General features: G+C 32.2%; 1 protein-coding gene across 1 annotated transcript in view; it reads left to right on the forward strand.

Annotated features, from left to right (window-relative positions):
* Positions 1 to 26,344, forward strand: part of LOC129103854 (brain-enriched guanylate kinase-associated protein) — a 49,278-nt gene that overhangs the window by 16,615 nt on the left and 6,319 nt on the right. Inside the window, exon 4 of the mRNA XM_054614473.1 lies at positions 26,044 to 26,151. Within this exon, the coding sequence (XP_054470448.1) occupies positions 26,044 to 26,151 (108 nt within the window). The remainder of the gene's footprint in view (positions 1 to 26,043; positions 26,152 to 26,344) is intronic.

Raw genomic sequence — 26,344 nt, forward strand, 5'->3', positions numbered from 1 at the left:
TGCAATAGTAGACTTTTTTCATGACTTTTTTCGACATGCAATAGTATGACTTCTTTCATGACTTTTTTCAACATGCAATAGTATGACTTTTTTCGACATGCAATAGTATGACTTTTTTCGACATGCAATAGTATGACTTTTTTCATGACTTTTTTCGACATGCAATAGTATGACTTTTTTCATGACTTTTTCGACATGCTGTGGCACATGATGTATGAGCGCTTGTCCTGCAAACACAAGGTTGGAGGTTCGAACCCCTCTAAAGTCAACGTGCTGAGTATGTCTTTGAGCAAGACATCTAATCCCAATAGTATGACTTTTTTGTGCTTCATAGCAGCCCACTGCTCTTCCGGGATGGGTTAAATGCAGAGAATTGGAATTTCCCAATTGTGGGACTAATAAAGGCTTAATTATTATGACTTTTTTCATGAATTTTTTCGACATGCAATAGTATGACTTTTTTCATGACTTTTTTCGACATACAATAGTATGACTTTTTTCATGACTTTTTTCGACATGCAATAGTATGACTTTTTTATGACATGCAATAGTATGACTTTTTTCATGACTTTTTTCGACATGCAATAGTATGACTTTTTTCGACATGCAATAGTATGACTTCTTTCATGATTTATTTCGACATGCAATAGTATGACTTTTTTCATGACTTTTTTTGACATGCAATAGTATGACTTTTTCATGACTTTTTCGACATGCAATAGAATGACTTTTTTCGACATGCAATAGTATGACTTTTTTCATGACTTTTTCGACATGCAATAGTATGACTTTTTCATGAATTATTTCGACATACAATAGTATGACTTTTTTCATGACTTCTTTCGACATGCAATAGTATGACTTTTTTCATGACTTTTTTCGACATGCAATAGTATGACTTTTTTCGACATGCAATAGTATGACTTTTTTTCATGAATTTTTCGACATACAATAGTATGACTTTTTCATGATTTTTTCGACATGCAATAGTATGACTTTTTTCATGACTTTTTTCGACATGCAATAGTATGACTTTTTTCATGAATTTTTTCAACATACAATAGTATGACTTTTTTCATGACTTTTTTCGACATGCAATAGTATGACTTTTTTCATGATTTTTTTCGACATGCAATAGTATGACTTTTTTCATGAGTATTTTTTCGACATGCAATAGTATGACTTTTTTCATGACTTTTTTTCGACATGCAATAGTATGACTTTTTTCATGACTTTTTCGACATGCAATAGTATGACTTTTTTCGACATGCAATAGTATGACTTTTTTCGACATGCAATAGTATGACTTTTTTCATGACTTTTTTCGACATGCAATAGTATGACTTTTTTCATGACTTTTTTCGACATGCAATAGTATGACTTTTTTCGACATACAATAGTATGACTTTTTTCGACATGCAATAGTATGACTTTTTTCATGACTTTTTTCGACATGCAATAGTATGACTTTTTTCATGACTTTTTTCGACATGCAATAGTATGACTTTTTCGACATGCAATAGTATGACTTCTTTCATGAATTTTTTCGACATGCAATAGTATGACTTTTTTCATGAATTTTTCGACATACAATAGTATGACTTTTTTCATGACTTTTTTCGACATGCAATAGTATGACTTTTTTCATGACTTTTTTCGACATGCAATAGTATGACTTTTTTCGACATGCAATAGTATGACTTTTTTCATGACTTTTTTCGACATGCAATAGTATGACTTTTTTCATGACTTTTTTCGACATGCAATAGTATGACTTTTTCATGAATTTTTTCGACATACAATAGTATGACTTTTTTCATGACTTTTTTCGACATGCAATAGTATGACTTTTTCGACATGCAATAGTATGACTTTTTCATGACTTTTTCAACATGCTAGTATGACGATGTAGAGTGCTTGTCCATGCAAACACAAGGTTGGAGTTCGAATAAAGACAACGTGCTGAGATGTTTGAGCAAGACATCTTTCGACCAAAGTTGCTCCGTGTGCTTCATAGAGCCCACTGCTAGTTCTTTGGGATGGGTTAAATGACATGCAATAGTAATTTCCCAATTGTGGGACTAATAAAGGCTTAATTATTATGACTTTTTTCATGACTTTTTTCGACATGCAATAGTATGACTTTTTCATGAATTTTTTCGACATACAATAGTATGACTTTTTTCATGACTTTTTTCGACATGCAATAGTATGACTTTTTTCGACATGCAATAGTATGACTTTTTTCGACATACAATAGTATGACTTTTTTCATGAATTTTTTCGACATGCAATAGTATGACTTTTTTCATGACTTTTTTCAACATGCAATAGTATGACTTTTTTCAACATGCAATAGTATGACTTTTTTTTTTCGACATGCAATAGTATGACTTTTTTCATTTTTCGACATGCAATAGTATGACTTTTTTCATGACTTTTTTCGACATGCAATAGTATGACTTTTTTCATGACTTTTTTCGACATGCTGTGGCACACGATGTAGAGCGCTTGTCCTGCAAACACAAGGTTGGAGGTTCGAACCCCTCTAAAGTCAACGTGCTGAGATGTCCTTGAGCAATGAGTTGCTTTGTGACATTCATAGCAGCCCACTGCTCTTCCGGGATGGGTTAAATGCAGAGAATTGTAATTTCCCAATTGTGGGACTAATAAAGGCTTAATTATTATGACTTTTTTTTTCATGAATTTTTTCGACATGCAATAGTATGACTTTTTTAATGACTTTTTTCGACATACAATAGTATGACTTTTTTCATGATTTTATTCGACATGCAATAGTATGACTTTTTTCATGACTTTTTCGACATGCAATAGTATGACTTTTTTCGACATGCAATAGAATGACTTTTTTTGACATGCAATAGTATGACTTTTTTTATGACTTTTTTCGACATACAATAGTATGACTTTTTTCATGACTTTTTTCGACATGCAATAGTATGACTTTTTTCATGACTTTTTCGACATACAATAGTATGACTTTTTATGACTTTTTTCGACATGCAATAGTATGACTTTTTTCATGACATCGACATGCAATAGTATGACTTTTTTCATGACTTTTTTTCGACATAGTATGACTTTTTTCATGACTTTTTTCGACATGCAATAGTATGACTTTTTCAATGACTTTTTTCGACATGCAATAGTATGACTTTTTTCATGACTTTTTTCGACATGCAATAGTATGACTTTTTTTCGACATGCAATAGTATGACTTTTTTCATGACTTTTTTCGACATACAATAGTATGACTTTTTTCATTTTTTCGACATGCAATAGTATGACTTTTTCGACATGCAATAGTATGACTTTTTTCGACATGCAATAGTATGACTTTTTTCATGACTTTTTCGACATGCAATAGTATGACTTTTTCGACATACAATAGTATGACTTTTTTCGACATACAATAGTATGACTTTTTTCGACATACAATAGTATGACTTTTTTCATGAATTTTTTCGACATACAATAGTATGACTTTTTTCATGACTTTTTTCGAAATGCTATAGTATGACTTTTTCGACATACAATAGTATGACTTTTTTCATGACTTTTTTCGACATGCAATAGTATGACTTTTTTCATGACTTTTTTCGACATGCAATAGTATGACTTTTTTCGACATGCAATAGTATGACTTTTTTCATGACTTTTTTCGACATGCAATAGTATGACATTTTTCGACATGCAATAGTATGACTTTTTCGACATGCAATAGAATGACATTTTTTCGACATGCAATAGTATGACTTTTTTCATGACTTTTTTCGACATACAATAGTATGACTTTTTTCATGAATTTTTTCGACATACAATAGTATGACTTTTTTCATGACTTTTTCGACATGCAATAGTATGACTTTTTTCGACATGCAATAGAATTACTTTTTTCAGGACTTTTTTCGACATACAATAGTATGACTTTTTTCATGATTTATTTCGACATGCAATAGTATGACTTTTTTCATGACTTTTTCGACATGCAATAGTATGACTTTTTTCATGAATTTTTTCGACATACAATAGTATGACTTTTTTCATGACTTTTTTCGACATGCAATAGTATGACTTTTTTCATGACTTTTTTCGACATGCAATAGTATGACTTTTTTCATGACTTTTTTCGACATGCAATAGTATGACTTTTTTCGACATGCAATAGTATGACTTTTTTCATGACTTTTTTCGACATGCAATAGTATGACTTTTTTCGACATGCAATAGTATGACTTTTTTCGACATGCAATAGTATGACTTTTTTCATGACTTTTTTCGACATGCAATAGTATGACTTTTTTCGACATGCAATAGTATGACTTTTTCGACATGCAATAGTATGACTTTTTTCATGACTTTTTCGACATGCAATAGTATGACTTTTTCATGAATTTTTTCGACATACAATAGTATGACTTTTTTCATGACTTTTTTCGACATACAATAGTATGACTTTTTTCATGACTTTTTTCGACATACAATAGTATGACTTTTTTCATGACTTTTTTCGACATGCAATAGTATGACTTTTTTCGACATGCAATAGTATGACTTTTTTCATGAATTTTTCGACATGCAATAGTATGACTTTTTTCATGACTTTTTTCGACATGCAATAGTATGACTTTTTTCATGAATTTTTTCGACATGCAATAGTATGACTTCTTTCATGAATTTTTTCGACATGCAATAGTATGACTTTTTTCATGACTTTTTTCGACATGCAATAGTATGACTTTTTTCATGAATTTTTTCGACATGCAATAGTATGACTTCTTTCATGACTTTTTTCGACATGCAATAGTATGACTTTTTTCATGACTTTTTTCGACATGCAATAGTATGACTTTTTTCATGACTTTTTTCGACATGCAATAGTATGACTTTTTTCGACATGCAATAGTATGACTTTTTTCATGACTTTTTCGACATGCAATAGTATGACTTTTTTCGACATGCAATAGTATGACTTTTTTCGACATGCAATAGTATGACTTTTTTCATGACTTTTTTCGACATGCAATAGTATGACTTTTTTCATGACTTTTTCGACATGCAATAGTATGACTTTTTTCGACATGCAAGTATGAGCAATAGTATGACTTTTTTCATGACTTTTTTCGACATGCAATAGTATGACTTTTTTCATGACTTTTTTCGACATGCAATAGTATGACTTTTTCATGAATTTTTTCGACATGCAATAGTATGACTTTTTTCATGATTTATTTCGACATACAATAGTATGACTTTTTTCATGACTTTTTTCGACATGCATGACTTTTTTATGACTTTTTTCGACATGCAATAGTATGACTTTTTTCATGACTTTTTTCGACATGCAATAGTATGACTTTTTTCGACATGCAATAGTATGACTTTTTTCGACATGCTTTTCGACGATGTAGTATGACTTGTTGCAAACACAAGGTTTTCGAACCCATCTAAAGACAATGTGCTGAGATGTCCTTGAGCAAGACATCTAACGCCAAAGTTGCTCCCCGTGTGCTTCATAGCAGCCCACTGCTATTCGGGATGGGTTAAATGCAGAGAATTGTAATTTCCCAATTGTGGGACTAATAAAGGCTTAATTATTATGACTTTTTTCATGAATTTTTCGACATACAATAGTATGACTTTTTTCATGAATTTTTTCGACATGCAATAGTATGACTTTTTTCATGACTTTTTTCGACATACAATAGTACGACTTTTTTCGACATGCAATAGTATGACTTTTTTCATGACATACAATAGTATTACTTTTTTCATGACTTTTTTCATTTTTTCGACATGCAATAGTATGACTTTTTTCATGACTTTTTTCAACATGCAACACGATGTGAGCGCTTGTCCTGCAAACACAAGGTTGGAGGTTCGAACCCCTCTAAAGTCAACGTATGAGATGTTTGAGCAAGACATCTAACCCCAAAGTTGCTCCCCTTTTTTCATAGCAGCCCACTTTCTTCCGGGATGGGTTAAATGCAGAGAATTGTAATTTCCCAATTGTGGGACTAATAAAGGCTTAATTATTGTGACTTTATTCATGAATTTTTTCGACATACAATAGTATGACTTTTTTCATGACTTTTTTCGACATACAATAGTATGACTTTTTTCATGACTTTTTCGACATGCAATAGTATGACTTTTTTCGACATGCAATAGAATGACTTTTTTTTTTTCGACATGCAATAGTATGACTTTTTTCATGACTTTTTTCGACATACAATAGTATGACTTTTTTCATGACTTTTTCGACATACAATAGTATGACTTTTTTCATGACTTTTTTCGACATACAATAGTATGACTTTCTTCATGACTTTTTTCGACACGGATACTATGACTTTTTCATGACTTTATTCGACATGCAATAGTATGACTTTTTTCGACATGCAATAGTATGACTTTTTCAATGACTTTTTTCGACATGCAATAGTATGACTTTTTTCATGAATTTTTTCGACATGCAATAGTATGACTTTTTTTGACATGCAATAGTATGACTTTTTCATGAATTTTTTCGACATACAATAGTATGACTTTTTTCATGACTTTTTTCGACATGCAATAGTATGACTTTTTTCATGCAATAGTATGACTTTTTTCGACATACAATAGTATGACTTTTTTCATGACTTTTTTCGACATGCAATAGTATGATTTTTTTCGACATGCAATAGTATGACTTTTTTTTTTCGACATACAATAGTATGAATTTTTTCGACATGCTATACTATGACTTTTTTCATGAATTTTTCGACATACAATAGTATGACTTTTTTCATGACTTTTTTCGACATACAATAGTATGACTTTTTTCGACATACATAGTATGACTTTTTTCATGACTTTTTTCGACATGCAATAGTATGACTTTTTTCATGACTTTTTCGACATGCAATAGTATGACTTTTTCGACATGCAATAGTATGACTTTTTTCATGATAGTATGACTTTTTTTTTCGACATGCAATAGAATGACTTTTTTCGACATGCAATAGTATGACTTTTTTCGACATGCAATAGAATGACTTTTTCGACATGTAATAGTATGACTTTTTTCGTGAATTTTTTCGACATACAATAGTATGACTTTTTTCATGAATTTTTTCGACATACAATAGTATGACTTTTTTCATGACTTTTTTCGACATGCTGTGGCACACGAGGTAGAGCGCTTTTGTCCTGCAAACACAAGGTTGGAGGTTGAACCCCTTTAAAGTCAATGAGATGTCCTTTTCAAGACATCTAACAATAGTTGACTTGTTTCATAGCAGCCCACTTCTTCCGGGATGGGTTAAATGCAGAGAATTGTAATTTCCCAATTGTGGGACTAATAAAGGCTTAATATTATGACTTTTTTCATGAATTTTTTCGACATGCAATAGTATGACTTTTTCATGACTTTTTTCGACATGCAATAGTATGACTTTTTTTTCGACATGCAATAGTTTTTTCGACATACAATAGTATGACTTTTTTCGACATACAATACTATTACTGTTTTTATGAATTTTTCTACATGCAATAGTATGACTTTTTTCATGACTTTTTTCGACATGCAATAGTTTGACTTTTTTCGACATACAATAGTATGACTTTTTTCTTTTTTCGACATGCAATAGTATGACTTTTTTCATGACTTTTTTCGACATGACTTTTAGTATGACTTTTTTCGACATGCAATAGTATGACTTTTTTCATGACATGCAATAGTATGACTTTTTTCATGACTTTTTTCGACATGCAATAGTATGACTTTTTCGACATGCAATAGTATGACTTTTTTCGACATGCAATAGTATGACTTTTTTCATTTTCGACATGCAATAGTATGACTTTTTTCATGAATTATTTCGACATACAATAGTATGACTTTTTTAATGACTTTTTTCGACATGCAATAGTATGACTTTTTTCATGACTTTTTTCGACATGCTGTATGAGCGCTTGTCCTGCAAACACAAGGTTGGAGGTTCGAACCCCTCTAAAGTCAACGTGCTGAGATGTCCTTGAGCAAGACATCTAACCCCAAAGTTGACTTTTTTCATAGCAGCCCACTGCTCTTCCGGGATGGGTTTTTGCATGAATTGTAATTTCCCAATGGGACTAATAATGACTTTTTTATGACTTTTTTCATGATGACTTTTTTTCGACATGCAATAGTATGACTTTTTCATGACTTTTTTCGACATGCAATAGTATGACTTTTTCGACATGCAATAGTATGACTTTTTTCATGACTTTTTTCGACATGCAATAGTATGACTTTTTTCATGAATTTTTACGACATACAATAGTATGACTTTTTTCATGAATTATTTCGACATACAATAGTATGACTTTTTCGACATGCAATAGTATGACTTTTTTCGACATGCAATAGTATGACTTTTTTAATGACTTTTTTCGACATGCAATAGTATGACTTTTTTCGACATGCAATAGTATGACTTTTTTCATGACTTTTTTCGACATGCAATAGTATGACTTTTTTCATGACTTTTTTCGACATGCAATAGTATGACTTTTTTCATGACATGCAATAGTATTTTTTCGACATGCAATAGTATGACTTTTTTTTTCGACATGCAGTAGTATGACTTTTTTCATGACTTTTTCGACATGCAATAGTATGACTTTTTTCATGACTTTTTTCGACATGCAATAGTATGACTTTTTTCGACATGCAATAGTATGACTTTTTTCGACATGCAATAGTATGACTTTTTTCATGACTTTTTCGACATGCAATAGTATGACTTTTTTCAATAGTATGACTTTTTTCATGCAATTTTTTGACATACAATAGTATGACTTTTTTCGACATGCAATAGTATGACTTTTTTCATGACTTTTTTCAACATGCTGTGCACACGAGGTAGAGCGCTTGTCCTGCAAACACAAGGTTGGAGTTGACTTTTTCTAAAGTCAACGTGCTGAGATGTCCTTGAGCAAGACATCTAACCCCAAAGTTGCTCCCCGTGTGCTTCATAGCAGCCCACTGCTCTTCCGGGATGGGTTAAATGCAGAGAATTGTAATTTCCCAATTGTGGGACTAATAAAGGCTTAATTATTATGACTTTTTTCATGACTTTTTTCGACATGCAATAGTATGACTTTTTCATGACTTTTTTCGACATGCAATAGTATGACTTTTTTCATGATTTTTTTCGACATGCAATAGTATGACTTTTTTCGACATGCAATAGTATGACTTTTTTCATGACTTTTTCGACATGCAATAGTATGACTTTTTTCATGACTTTTTTCGACATGCAATAGTATGACAATAGTATTTTTTCATGACATGCAATTTTTCGACATACAATAGTATGACTTTTTTCAATAGTATGACTTTTTTCGACATACAATAGTATGACTTTTTTCATGACTTTTTTTCGACATGCAATAGTATGACTTTTTTTTCGACATGCAATAGTATGACTTCTTTCATGATGACTTCTTTTTTTTCGACATGCAATAGTATGACTTCTTTCATGACTTTTTTCGACATGCAATAGTATGACTTTTTTCGACATGCAATAGTATGACTTTTTTCGACATGCAATAGTATGACTTTTTTCGACATGCAATAGTATGACTTTTTTCATGACTTTTTTCGACATGCAATAGTATGATGAATTTTTTTCGACATACAATAGTATGACTTTTTTCGACATGCAATAGTATGACTTTTTTCATGAATTTTTCGACATGCAATAGTATGACTTTTTTCATGACTTTTTCGACATGCAATAGTATGACTTTTTTCGACATACAATAGTATGACTTTTTTCATGACTTTTTTCGACATGCAATAGTATGACTTTTTTCATGACTTTTTTCGACATGCTGTGGCACACGAGGTAGAGCGCTTGTCCTGCAAACACAAGGTTGGAGGTTCGAACCCCTCTAAAGTCAACGTGCTGAGATGTCCTTGAGCAAGACATCTAACCCCAAAGTTGCTCCCCGTGTGCTTCATAGCAGCCCACTGCTCTTCCGGGATGGGTTAAATGCAGAGAATTGTAATTTCCCAATTGTGGGACTAATAAAGGCTTAATTATTATGACTTTTTTCATGAATTTTTTCGACATGCAATAGTATGACTTTTTTCATGACTTTTTTCGACATGCAATAGTATGACTTTTTTCGACATGCAATAGTATGACTTTTTTCATGAATTTTTTCGACATACAATAGTATGACTTTTTTCATGAATTTTTTCGACATACAATAGTATGACTTTTTTCATGACTTTTTTCGACATGCAATAGTATGACTTTTTTCGACATGCAATAGTATGACTTTTTTAATGACTTTTTTCGACATGCAATAGTATGACTTTTTTCGACATGCAATAGTATGACTTTTTTCATGACTTTTTTCGACATGCAATAGTATGACTTTTTTCATGAATTTTTCGACATACAATAGTATGAATTTTTTCGACATGCAATAGTATGACTTTTTTCATGAATTTTTTCGACATACAATAGTATGACTTTTTTCATGACTTTTTTCGACATGCAATAGTATGACTTTTTTTTTCGACATGCAATAGTATGACTTTTTCGACATGCAATAGTATGACTTTTTTCATGACTTTTTTCGACATGCAATAGTATGACTTTTTTTTTCGACATGCAATAGTATGATTTTTTCATGAACTTTTTTCGACATGCAATAGTATGATTTTTTTTTTTTCGACATACAATAGTATGACTTTTTCGACATGCAATAGTATGACTTTTTTCATGACTTTTTTCAACATGCTGTGGCACACGAGGTAGAGCGCTTGTCCTGCAAACACAAGGTTGGAGGTTCGAACCCCTCTAAAGTCAACGTGCTGAGATGTTTGAGCAAGACATCTAACCCCAAAGTTGACTTTTCATGACTTTTTTCATAGCAGCCCACTGCTCTTCCGGGATGGGTTAAATGCAGAGAATTGTAATTTCCCAATTGTGGGACTAATAAAGGCTTAATTATTATGACTTTTTTCATGAATTTTTTCGACATGCAATAGTATGACTTTTTCATGACTTTTTTCGACATGCAATAGTATGACTTTTTTCATGACTTTTTTCGACATGCAATAGTATGACTTTTTTCGACATGCAATAGTATGACTTTTTCATGACTTTATTCGACATGCAATAGTATGACTTTTTTCATGAATTTTTTCGACATGCAATAGTATGACTTTTTTCATGATTTATTTCGACATGCAATAGTATGACTTTTTTCATGACTTTTTTCGACATGCAATAGTATGACTTTTTTCATGACTTTTTTCGACATGCAATAGTATGACTTTTTTCGACATGCAATAGTATGACTTTTTTCGACATGCAATAGTATGACTTTTTTCATGACTTTTTTCGACATGCAATAGTATGACTTTTTTCGACATACAATAGTATGACTTTTTTCGACATGCAATAGTATGACTTTTTTCATGACTTTTTTCGACATGCAATAGTATGACTTTTTTCGACATGCAATAGTATGACTTCTTTCATGACTTTTTTCGACATGCAATAGTATGACTTCTTTCATGAATTTTTTCGACATGCAATAGTATGACTTTTTTCGACATGCAATAGTATGACTTTTTTATGACTTTTTTCGACATGCAATAGTATGACTTTTTTCATTTTTTCGACATGCAATAGTATGACTTTTTTCATGATTTATTTCGACATACAATAGTATGACTTTTTTCATGACTTTTTTCGACATGCAATAGTATGACTTTTTTCGACATGCAATAGTATGACTTTTTTCGACATGCAATAGTATGACTTTTTTCATGATTTTTTCGACATACAATAGTATGACTTTTTTCATGAATTTTTTCGACATACAATAGTATGACTTCTTTCATGATTTTTTTCGACATGCAATAGTATGACTTTTTTCATGACTTTTTTCGACATGCAATAGTATGACTTTTTTCATGACTTTTTTCGACATGCAATAGTATGACTTTTTTCATGAATTTTTTCGACATACAATAGTATGACTTTTTTTTCGACATGCAATAGTATGACTTTTTTCGACATGCAATAGTATGACTTTTTTCATGACTTTTTTCGACATGCAATAGTATGACTTCGACATACAATAGTATGACTTTTTTTTTCGACATGACAATTATGACTTTTTTCAATACATGCAATAGTATGACTTTTTTCGACATGCAATAGTATGACTTTTTTCATGAATTTTTTCGACATACAATAGTATGACTTTTTTCATGAATTTTTTCGACATACAATAGTATGACTTTTTTCATGACTTTTTTCGACATGCAATAGTATGACTTTTTTCATGACTTTTTTCGACATGCAATAGTATGACTTTTTTCATGACTTTTTTCGACATGCAATAGTATGACTTTTTTTATGACTTTTTTCGACATGCAATAGTATGACTTTTTTTTCGACATGCAATAGTATGACTTTTTTCATGCAATTTGACTTTTTTTCGACATGCAATAGAATGACTTTTTTCGACATGCAATAGTATGACTTTTTTAATGACTTTTTTCGACATACAATAGTATGACTTTTTTCATGATTTTATTCGACATGCAATAGTATGACTTTTTCATGAATTTTTCGACATACAATAGTATGACTTTTTTCATGACTTTTTTCGACATGCAATAGAATGACTTTTTTCGACATGCAATAGTATGACTTTTTTCATGACTTTTTTCGACATACAATAGTATGACTTTTTTCATGAATTATTTCGACATACAATAGTATGACTTTTTTCATGATTTTTTTCGACATGCAATAGTATGACTTTTTTCGACATGCAATAGTATGACTTTTTTCGACATGCAATAGTATGACTTTTTTCATGACTTTTTTCGACATGCAATAGTATGACTTTTTCGACATGCAATAGTATGACATGCAATAGTAAGACTTTTTTCTTGACTTTTTTCGACATGCAATAGTATGACTTTTTCAATGACTTTTTTCGACATGCAATAGTATGACTTTTTCGACATACAATAGTATGACTTTTTTCATGAATTATTTCGACATACAATAGTATGACTTTTTTCATGACTTTTTTCGACATGCAATAGTATGACTTTTTTCATGACTTTTTTCGACATGCAATAGTATGACTTTTTTCATGAATTTTTTCGACATGCAATAGTATGACTTTTTTCGACATGCAATAGTATGACTTTTTTCATGACTTTTTCGACATGCAATAGTATGACTTTTTTTCGACATGCAATAGTATGACTTTTTTATGACTTTTTTTTTCGACATGCAATAGTATGACTTTTTTCATTTTCGACATACAATAGTATGACTTTTTTCATGATTTATTTCGACATGCAATAGTATGACTGTTTTCGACATGCAATAGTATGACTTTTTTCGACATGCAATAGTATGACTTTTTTCATGACTTTTTTCGACATACAATAGTATGACTTTTTTCATGACTTTTTTCGACATGCAATAGTATGACTTCTTTCATGACTTTTTTCGACATGCAATAGTATGACTTTTTTCATGACTTTTTTCGACATGCAATAGTATGACTTTTTCATGACTTTTTTCGACATACAATAGTATGACTTTTTTCGACATGCAATAGTATGACTTTTTTCGACATGCAATAGTATGACTTTTTTCATGACTTTTTTCGACATGCAATAGTATGACTTTTTTCGACATACAATAGTATGACTTTTTCGACATACAATAGTATATGACTTTTTTCGACATGCAATAGTATGACTTTTTTCGACATGCAATAGTATGACTTTTTTCATGAATTTTTCGACATGCAATAGTATGACTTTTTCATGACTTTTTTCGACATGCAATAGTATGACTTTTTTCATGACTTTTTTCGACATGCAATAGTATGACTTTTTTCATGAATTTTTTCGACATACAATAGTATGACTTTTTTTTTTCATGACTTTTTTCGACATGCAATAGTATGACTTTTTTCGACATGCAATAGTATGACTTTTTTCATGACTTTTTTCGACATGCAATAGTATGACATGCAATAGTATGCAATAGTATGACTTTTTTCATGACTTTTTCGACATGCAATAGTATGACTTTTTTCGACATGCAATAGTATGACTTTTTTATGACTTTTTTCGACATGCAATAGTATGACTTTTTTCATGAATTTTTCGACATCGACATGCAATAGTATGACTTTTTTCATGACTTTTTTCGACATACAATAGTATGACTTTTTTCATGACTTTTTTCGACATGCAATAGTATGACTTTTTTCATGACTTTTTCGACATGCAATAGTATGACTTTTTTATGACTTTTTTCGACATGCAATAGTATGACTTTTTCTATGACTTTTTTCGACATACAATAGTATGACTTTTTTCATGAATTTTTTCGACATGCAATAGTATGACTTTTTTATGACTTTTTTCGACATACAATAGTATGACTTTTTTCATGAATTTTTCGACATACAATAGTATGACTTTTTTCATGACTTTTTTCGACATGCAATAGTATGACTTTTTTCGACATGCAATAGTATGACTTTTTCGACATGCAATAGTATGACTTTTTTCATGACTTTTTTCGACATACAATAGTATGACTTTTTTCATGAATTATTTCGACATGCAATAGTATGACTTCTTTCATGAATTTTTTCGACATGCAATAGTATGACTTTTTTCATGATTTTTTTCGACATGCAATAGTATGACTTTTTTCATGACTTTTTTCGACATGCAATAGTATGACTTTTTTTTCATGAATTTTTCGACATACAATAGTATGACTTTTTTCGACATGCAATATGACTTTTTTATGACTTTTTTCGACATGCAATAGTATGACTTTTTTCATGACTTTTTTCGACATGCAATAGTATGACTTTTTCGACATACAATTATGACTTTTTTCGACATACAATAGTATGACTTTTTTCGACATGCAATAGTATGACTTTTTTCGACATGCAATAGTATGACTTTTTTCATGAATTTTTACGACATACAATAGTATGACTTTTTTCATGAATTATTTCGACATACAATAGTATGACTTTTTTCATGACTTTTTTCGACATGCAATAGTATGACTTTTTTCATGAATTTTTTCGACATGCAATAGTATGACTTTTTTCATGACTTTTTGACTTTTTGACATGCAATAGTATGACTTTTTTCATGACTTTTTTCGACATGCAATAGTATGACTTTTTTCGACATGCAATAGTATGACTTTTTTCATGAATTTTTCGACATGCAATAGTATGACTTTTCCATGACTTTTTTCGACATGCAATAGTATGACTTTTTTCATGCAATGACTTTTTTCGACATGCAATAGTATGACTTTTTTCATGACTTTTTTCGACATGCAATAGTATGACTTTTTTCGACATGCAATAGTATGACTTTTTTCATGACTTTTTTCGACATGCAATAGAATGACTTTTTTCGACATGCAATAGTATGACTTTTTTCGACATGCAATAGTATTTTTTCGACATGCAATAGTATGACTTCTTTCATGATTTTTTCGACATGCAATAGTATGACTTCTTTCATGACTTTTTTCGACATGCAATAGTATGACTTTTTTCATGACTTTTTTCGACATGCAATAGTATGACTTTTTTCATGACTTTTTTCGACATGCAATAGTATGACTTTTTTCATGATTTTTTCGACATACAATAGTATGACTTTTTTCGACATGCAATAGTATGACTTTTTTCGACATGCAATAGTATGACTTTTTTCATGACTTTTTTCGACATGCAATAGTATGACTTTTTTCGACATACAATAGTATGACTTTTTTCGACATACAATAGTATGACTTTTTTCGTGAATTTTTTCGACATACAATAGTATGACTTTTTTTTTTCGACATGCAATAGTATGACTTTTTTCATGAATTTTTCGACATACAATAGTATGACTTTTTTCATGAATTTTTTCGACATGCAATAGTATGACTTTTTTCATGACTTTTTTCGACATGCAATAGTATGACTTTTTTCATGACTTTTTTCGACATGCAATAGTATGACTTTTTTCATGACTTTTTTCGACATGCAATAGTATGACTTTTTTCATGACTTTTTCGACATGCAATAGTATGACTTTTTTCGACATGCAATAGTATGACTTTTTTCATGACTTTATTCGACATGCAATAGTATGACTTTTTTCGACATGCAATAGTATGACTTTTTTCATGAATTTTTACGACATACAATAGTATGACTTTTTTCATGAATTTTTCGACATACAATAGTATGACTTTTTTTCGACATCAATAGTATGACTTTTTTCATGACTTTTTCGACATGCAATAGACTTTTTTCATGACTTTTTCGACATGCAATAGTATGACTTTTTCATGATTTTTTCGACATACAATAGTATGACTTTTTTCATGACTTTTTGACATGCAATAGTATGACTTTTTTCGACATGCAATAGTATGACTTTTTTCGACATGCAATAGTATGACTTTTTTCATGACTTTTTTCGACATGCAATAGTATGACTTTTTTCGACATGCAATAGTATGACTTTTTTCATGATTTTTTTCGACATGCAATAGTATGACTTTTTTCATGATTTTTTTTCGACATGCAATAGTATGACTTTTTTCATGAATTTTTTGACATGCAATAGTATGATTTTTTTCGACATGCAATAGTATGACGACATGCAATAGTATGACTTTTTTCGACATGCAATAGTATGACTTTTTTCATGAATTTTTTCGACATGCAATAGTATGATTTTTTTCATACAATTATGACTTTTTTCATGATAGTATTTTTCATGACATATGCAATAGTATGACTTCTTTCATGATTTTTTCGACATGCAATAGTATGACTTTTTTCATGACTTTTTTCGACATGCAATAGTATGACTTTTTCATGACTTTTTTCGACATGCAATAGTATGACTTTTTTCATGAAGGTTTTTTCGACATACAATAGTATGACTTTTTTCATGAATTTTTGACATACAATAGTATGACTTTTTTCATGAAGTTTTTTCGACATGCAATAGTATGACTTTTTTCATGATTTTTTAACATGCAATAGTATGACTTTTTTCATGACTTTTTCGACATGCTAGTAACTTTTTTATGACTTTTTTCGACATGCAATAGTATGACTTTTTTCGACATTTTTTCGACATACAATAGTATGACTTTTTTCGACATGCTATAGTATGACTTTTTTCATGACTTTTTTCGACATGCAATAGTATGACTTTTTTCGACATACAATAGTATGACTTTTTTCGACATGCAATAGTATGACTTTTTTCATGAATTTTTTCGACATACAATAGTATGACTTTTTTCATGAATTTTTCGACATGCAATAGTATGACTTTTTTCGACATGCAATAGTATGACTTCTTTCATGATTTTATTCGACATGCAATAGTATGACTTCTTTCATGATTTATTTCGACATGCAATAGTATGACTTTTTTCATGACTTTTTTCGACATACAATAGTATGACTTTTTTCATGACTTTTTTCGACATGCAATAGTATGACTTTTTTCATGACTTTTTTCGACATGCAATAGTATGACTTTTTTCATGACTTTTTTCGACATACAATAGTATGACTTTTTTCATGACTTTTTTCAACATACTATACTCAGAATTTTTTTCAAAATATTAAATTATGCCTTATTGAAGTTTTTCCAACATGCTAAACTATGATTTATTTTTGACATTGTTCTAACAAACAAAGATGTCTAAAAACTTTTAGTTCTGGTCAATCTTCACTTCAGTCACATGAATAAAAGTCAAGTCAATAAACCTCAGCTTCCCCTATCTGAATATATTTTTATTACAACACAAATCTTTTTTATGGCATACTATAATATGACATTTTTATGACCTTTAAATTGCATTCACTACTATGACATTGTTGTGAAATTTTCAAAGCATGCTACACTGTGACTTTTTTGACAAACTAACTCTACTTTTTCATGAGCTTTTTCTGACTATTCTCATTAATAATAAAATATAATAATAATAATAATAATATGTTAAATACTATAAAAAATGTATTACATTTTGACATACTATATAATATTATTTTCAATATTTAATACTCTAACTGTTTAGACACATTAAATTCTATGATTTTTTTCCAATATTCTATCCTTAGACTTCTTATGACTTATTTCGACATGCTATACAATGACTTTTTCTTCTTACTGTACCATAACTTTTTTTACATACTATGGTAGGACTTTTTTTTCGTGATATTTTTCAAGATTTCATACTATGACATGACTCTTTGATGACTTTTTTCAACATGTCACTCTAGGACTTTATTAGTTTTATGACACACTATCATTTGACTATTTTAGACATAATATAATAACATTTATTCAATTTCATAGACATACTATATTTTTCTATTTTTTCTGACTTTTTTTGACATACTATACTATGACTTTTTGTAACTTTTTTCGGCATACTGTACAATGATTTTTTTATGACTTTTTGACAAGTTCATATATAAAAAAATATATGTTTTCCATCTCATTAGCTTTACCTAACAGCACTGGCATTGATGATGTCAGAACGTATTTCCTGCGACACCATCCAACCAGTATCTTTTGCACTTAATTCATAACCTGACAGATAGCAGGACGCTCTTTGAGACACTATGATGTAATGTAATGTAATCTGCACCCTCATACTCAAACATAAATCAATGATTTTACTCAATGAGTGTTTGGAACAATGATGAGGAGCCTCAGCCTCTATTGAATGTGAAAATATACATAGAAAAGTGACTGACTGGAATTAAAAGCCAACAGAGACAAATTATAGATAAGTACACAAGCTTCAGATCCACAAATATTGTTATCATAATAAATAACATAATGATAAAGTTAAATCTTATTCAACCAGATAATGTAAGAGTGATGACATGATTTACCCTCTTAGCTCTCTCTCTCTCTCTCTCTGGTCTAAGAAAGACAACTACTACTATAATCTATTTGAACTGTTTAGCAGCAGAACTTCTCTCATCTTTCTAAAAGCAATTACATGATCAAAGATAGGGAGCGCAATCAATGTCCAAAGTAATTGGTCTAACCTGCCATGCAGCCGCTGTTAGAAAACTATTATAGCTAACTGCTGATCTGTTCACCTCAGCAGCAGCACATCAGGCAGGTTCCCTGAATGTTCTCCCCCCACAGCCTCTGCTTTAGTATTTATCAGCCAGTATCAGAGCAGAATATGAGTCGGCTTAACAGTGAGGGTTTGTCCTTATGATTTACAGTATCTTGATTAAAATGGATTGTGATCTCATCAGAAGTTTGATCCATAGGGCTTGTCTGCCCAGCATACACACTAATGTAAGAGATCTGCTGTGTTTGTGAACCAGCAGCGAGTTGCTAAAATATTGATGGCAAGCTGGTATAAAAGGCATCAGCTGATTTTCATAGTGCATTCTACTTTACCGTCCATTTCTATTAAAAACGGCAAAGGTGTTCATTCATCAATCAGGAGATAACTAGCTTAGCTTAGAATGAAGCCTGGAAGCAGGGGGAAGCGGTTTGGGAGTGGTAATTATTTCCTGATGAACAACACTTTATCTGTCTCTGCTGGTTGCTTTGCAACCTTAAAAAAATCTGATGCTGTGAATAATACCTGATCGTCTAATCCTCGAATTTAAGCCTCAACCTTTTAAACGTAATTAACAGAAAACAAATATTGTTAAATATTTTAGAATGATGTTTCGATGTGTAGAATGTATATACCATGCATTGTTCACAATCCATAGATACTAATGGGAAAAAAGGTGACTCAGATATGTGTCCCATAGATAATTCACTTGAGACTTTATTACTACAAGATACCACTATGAGTCATTTGTAATTGGAGTGAACTGACCCTTAAAAGTGAGCATATGCTATTGGGAATAGCTATATTTTGATTTAGATGAATTTCTCTGTCTACTCATGCATGGTGGTAGATCACTGAGCCGTGAACATTGTAATAAATCAATCCAGTCATGAAATACAGTAGTGTATGTTCAGAAGACAGCCATTCAGAAAAGCATCTGTCCTGCAGTATTTGCAGTGCATTATTCAATGTAATCCGTCCTTGCTTTGTCATATCATCAATACACTGAAAGCTTAAAATAGATCATTCCTCTCATAAAGTACACACAGTTCATCGTATTCTGGTCGTTTGAGAATTCTTTTGAAAACTGTTGGCATTCAAAGGGATTGTCTGTATAGCAGAGAGCCTTGGTGTAGCAATTTGGTCTTCATGGCAGGAGACAGTATGTGATTTATTTTTAATTTTTTAGGCAGGGCTCATTGGGATTGCCATTTCTTTTGATGTCATGTCATGCAATGGCATTTCAAGGGTGAAAGATGTTCCTTTGTAGAAGACAGTCCAGGAAGGCGGGCGGTGACCAAAGCAGCTCAAATCAAATCAGACATGTAATTAAAAGTTCTGAAAGGCTGAACTGACAAGGTCAACTGAAAAACAGTGGAGAATAAAACTATCTCAAAACGAGCAAAGCAAGAGATTAGCACCTGAAAGAACTGACAGATGCACATTGTGATGACATTGGAGTTACTGTCTACGTTTTGATCTGTAGATAAACAGTGCTGCAGATGAAGCTGTTTGTAAAGATGAAATGATACCAAAAAAAACTTTGCTGAAATATGACTCTGGCAATATCAGTGATTGATTGGTTATAGCTTGGCGCTTGTGAGACTGTTTCGGGTTCAAATTAATCTTTGAGCCTCTTCTGAAGTAGTGCTGGGGCAAGCAGGAAGGACATATTTGCATACAACTGTTAGTCAGGTAGTCTTTGTGTCTGTGTTGCACAAAATATACCATTCAGACTGCATTAAAATAGATGCAATTTTAATGATTCAGACTGCAATAAACTACTTCTCATACTTCTAGTTATGTAATAGGCTATTCTGTATGATATGGGTTATTTAAGTATAGTATTTTATCTTACTGTTTACATAATTCTGTTACAAGATGTTGTACTGTAGTGATTTCAAGAGCTGTCCGTGGTGCTGGTCCTGGAACTGCCAGGTAATCAAAGTCTCACTCAATGACTGTCCTCCCAATAAGGGTAATGTCCACCTCATCAGGGAATGTCAACGCTAAACACAGTCCTGCCGTGAATCATTTATAAACATTCAGGAAATATTGTTCATATTCTAATGTAGTCAATCAAAGTTATCGATAATCTTAGATATCCCTCTTAAAGCAGGAAACGGAAGGAAACGAAAACATCAAGAAGTAAGCATTAAAATAATTAAAACTCATTGCCAGTGGTGGAAAGTAACAAAGTATATTTAGTCAAGTACTTTACTTAAGTGACATTTTGAGGTACTTGTCCTGTAATACTTTTCATTACATTTCAAGGGGAAATATTGTACTATTTAATCTGCTACATTTATTTGAAAATTTGCATTGCTTTGCAATTTTGATTAATAATACAAAACACAATTAACAAATAGCTATTACGTATGCATATATGCATAGGCAAATACATCAATAAACACTTAATCTGCGTCGATTACGATACCATTTATTACATTTTTATATACCTCTTATAAATCGTAAATAGGGGGACTTAAAGTTTTGCAGTAAATCGTGTAACTTTTTATAAAAAGTCAGTCATTCAGATTGAGATCTCTCTTTCATGGGACATCTGAATAAATTAAAAAGTTTAACTAAATAAAAAAATAAAAAAATGTAACAACGTATTGAAAAACAATAACTTATATGAAAACTAAATAATAATGACTCAGTTAACCCAAAACATATTTTAAAACATTGAGATTAAAGCTGATTAAAATGCCCCCAGGGGTATAACATGTTCCACTGAATTAGAAATTGTTCCAGGAACAAGAAAACAGGATCTCTGATGGGCATTTGTATACTAAATAAATAGTATCTCAACTGAGAGCTTGAGTAATGGAATAATCAATCAGGAAAATTGATTGTTAATTGCTATTCAAAGCATCTCCCAAAGTGGTTGAATGGTTTACCTTTGTATCGGTATGCAGTACATTTCTATCCAGATGTATTAATTTATCGCCAGAATTATTTACGTGTTTATTTATGAAACACAGAGGCTCAGTCTAATATCTGGGGCCCCTAATCGGTTCTTTCTTGGCCGAGCCTCTATGAAAGAACATTAAGATGATCAATAATATTTGAATCAGGTTCGATGCATTTTAGCTGCAAAGTTTATCACCCATGAAAACATCAGACCAGTAATTGTTTGTGCCACTGACATCTAAATATAAAACAGGGAAACATGGAATATATACTAGTACGATGAATAGAATAGAAGAAGAATGAATAGAGAAGTATGAGAATATACGTGTGAGGTTGGTGAACAGGGAGTCGTCATAGAAACCTGAGGCAGCGTATCGTTTAGTTTTCATTTTGATTGGATCCCACAGAAGAATGGCCAAATAGCAAATAATGGCTTGGACATCTATGTTTACCAGTATGAAAGGTGTTGGATGAATCATAGCCTTGGTGCTGAATGAAGAAAATGCAAGCCTATTGTGTCCGTGTATTAATGTTTTGCTCTCTGATCTTCAATGATGCCTGCATTGCACTAATTAGTGCCTTTAACGCTACAGTCGTTAATCATAACTCTTCAATGAAAAGTGCGAATTGCACATGGGAGAGTATCACCATAGTGAAACAAAACAGATGTGACGCACATAATAATTTACTCTTGATTCTTTCTGGAGCAGCAGAGATAAAACTAAAACATTGTGTAAACTTTTCCCATACATTTACAAAAGATGTATTCTTAGAGATCAATATGTTTGACATTAAATTTATTGAGGATAGAGATGGATGAGCTCACCATTATTTTTCAGTTTTATCGTTAGCAGGGAATATTTTGCACATGAGAAATGTCTATTGAGTTGCTAAAAAAAAAAATCAAATTTAGAGATAAAACAACCCAAAGCATATTTTTTTTTTTACTCTAGTCTTCCAGAGACTTTCTCTCCTGCCTCCAGGGCGACCACTGAGGTTTTGACCGACTGTCTCTAGGTTTCTTCACATTTTTTCTCACAATATTTAAAATCTTTTTTGTTCAGGAAGGTTATCTTTGGTGGTAATCCTCTGGTTAGAAAATGTGTTTTGTTTAAAGTACATAAATCTAAATTAAGATTTTATTTAACTGGAATGGAGTTTTCTGCTCTACTCCATAAACCACTGTCTTCACTAATTGCATCTCATGGGATTGAGGCTTCATGTGTTGTCCAGTGGAAAGGCTGAATCTCAAGCAGAATACTTAAATCAAATTGGGGATGTCTAAGAAAAACGGACATTTTTTTCACTCTTTTATACACTGTGCTCTCAATTCAACAAATCATTTTTATCAATAATTGTCCCCTTTAAAGTTTTGTTTTGTTATTATTGTTTTATTCCTTTACATATCTGCATGATAGAGGAGAGAATTGGCCCATTTGTTAGCTGAGTCAGGATTCAAATGTGTTTTGAAATGTCATCTTGTTGGTGAGTTATTAGGAGAAACTTAAATATATTTATGGTCAAAAGACAAAAAATAGATAGGCAGTGAGTCTCCGAACTACTGTGTGGTGGGAAACAACATCCCTCTTCCTCCACTGGGTCAATCTTCAGTATAGTCAAAATTTGTATATTCATTTTCTTATATGTGTGGCACCAACTGATAAGAACGTCTTGGTGACAGCCTGTGTATCCAACACAGTGTGACTAGAGGAGATAGCAAAAATCAGTGTGCACAGCTGTGATTCTTCCGCAGGTCATGACGCTGTTATTAAAATTACATTTCCTCTCTCTCTCCAAAGTACAGTACAAGATCATGTTCATCATATTAAGGCTATTAACGTACGTTTCATTTTTATCTATAGGTGAAACCTCTGTTTCCTATTATGTCTCTAATCATGTATAAGTGGAGCATCAGTATGTAAGAAGATCCAAGAGATTACTGGATAAATGAAAGTGTTCAAAGTCAGCAGCAGTGATGAAGGAAGATTCCTTCAGGATTCAAATCGGCAAAATCTTTTTGAAAATGTACAACACTGTTTTTGCAAAACTAGGGTCAATTTCGCTGGCAGTACACTATAAATCACTCCAAGGTTGAAATAAATAAAAATTCTAGAGATATTTTTTGGGGATTAATAAACAGAAGGGGACAGTCTTTTGCCTTTTACTAATATTAAAGCTGAGATATTCAATATTTTTACATTAACAACTCATCCCCTCACAAACCTTTTTGTCTGCAAAACCATGGCAAAATACATAGACGACTTCCAAAAAGGGAATTGTTTTTTTGGTGTTTTGACCATGGTTCCCTATCAGAAATAACAACATTAAACAACTGCATGTTATTTTAAAATGGCATTAATCAATATCTCTATCATCAACAATGGTAGATAGGCAACTATTTGCTAACAAATTAGCCATACCAATTTAATAAGGACAAAGACGGAACAGGGGGCAACTACATATCTGAACTTTAAAGTGCCCTAATGTGGTCATCTGCACAACTAGCATCAGAAAATATGAATAGAAATCCAGAGTAATGAGCTGGAGAAAGAGAGCCAAGCTGCTGCATGTCCCGACAGCTGATAAATGAGATCCTAACAGAATTTAAATATCAATGCTGGCCTATTGCTTAAACTGACATTAATTGCCACCTATTAGATTGGCTCTGCACCCTAGTATTTCAAAACAATCACCACCATTGATAGATTAGAAGAGAGAAGGGTAGGAGGCCAAGCGAGTGCTCAGAGCTGTATCATTTGTCAGCTGTGTGGCAGTTTTCACAATTATTAGTGTGTGTGTGTGTGTGTGTGTGTGTGTGTGTGTGTGTGTGTGTGTGTGTGTGTGTGTGTGTGTGTGTGTGTGTGTGTGTGTGTGTGTGTGTGTGTGTGTGTGTGTGTGTCAGAGTGAGAATAAGAAAGAAAAATATTTTTTCAGCCAATAGAACCCACTGCAGGATGTGGGACAGAACAATTAACAAACTGAGAAAAACATCTAATCTTAAATCACAGCTTTTGTCGGTAAACCCTGTGTAGTTGAAATCAAAGGGGTTTATCCTCTTGGGAACATGCATGTGCTCAGTAAATTTCTTGAGAGTCTGTTAAGATATTGTGCTTGCAAAAGACTGAGGTTGATGCTAGAGGAACACTCATAGTGTGTAGAAAATGGAAATGGTTCATCCTCTATGAGAAAGAAAATTTCATCAATCTGTCTCATTAGTTTCATGTGTATAAATAGGACTTTTAGGCTGATGAAGCTAGATTAGAGTTCTGGGCCACCAGCATCATTAGGAATAATCCTCAGGGCACCATGAATGTCTGTGCCAAATGCAGGGAAATGTGACAGACTGTTGTCAAAATGAAAGAGGGCAGACAGAAAAACAGACTAGCCAACCAGATGACATCGCTGTCATTAGACTCCGCTGTTACTGGGGCTTAAATGTCGCTCCAGCACAGTGGTTTTGCATTTCTTCGACAGAAATCACTGAAAATGGAGCGAGTGTTTCATTTGTCTTTATCACTCTCTCCCTCTTTATTTTTCCCTCTCCTTTTTCTCTCCCCCTCTATTTTTCTATCTCCCAGAGTAATTGATATGATATGAGCGCTGGCAAGTGTAATCTTCTTTTAATTAAGACCTGCTGCTGGCTCCGTGTTCAGACTGATAGTGATTTACGGCTCTCTTCCTCTCATTTCTCTTCCGCTCTTCTATCATCGTGTTTTTCTTCAGTTGCTCCTCCAACTTTGGCTCCCTCATCTTTCCTCGTTATCTCAACTCTTTGCTCTAATCTTTTACTTCCTGTCTCCCTCTCATCATCTATTCGGTCAACCTCTAACATCCCTTGTTTTTAGTTTTTTTATGTTGCTTAGTTTTTTTAAATTTCTCTCCTCCCTTGTGGATTCTCTCTCTTAAACTGCAGTCCCAGCACCATGAAGAGGAAAAGAGAGCCCTCAGCCGGGAAATCATCCTCCTCAACAACCACCTCATGGATGCAAAGATCACAATCAATAAACTCAGAGAGGACAACGTGAGTACCAAGAGCTGAATCATGTAATATTAGCTCCAACTGACATCTCTTTCAGCATTGTAATCACTTGTACAACATGTATTTTGGTGTGATGATAAATCAGTTGAAGACATGCCCAAATCATATTTCACCTTCAAGCCCACAAATTAAGCAGTAGACTGAGATATTAAGGACCACAGAGATTTGGGGCCCT

The sequence above is a fragment of the Anoplopoma fimbria genome, chromosome 15, assembly GCF_027596085.1.
Source record: "Anoplopoma fimbria isolate UVic2021 breed Golden Eagle Sablefish chromosome 15, Afim_UVic_2022, whole genome shotgun sequence".
NCBI classification, from domain to species: Eukaryota; Metazoa; Chordata; class Actinopteri; order Perciformes; family Anoplopomatidae; genus Anoplopoma; species Anoplopoma fimbria.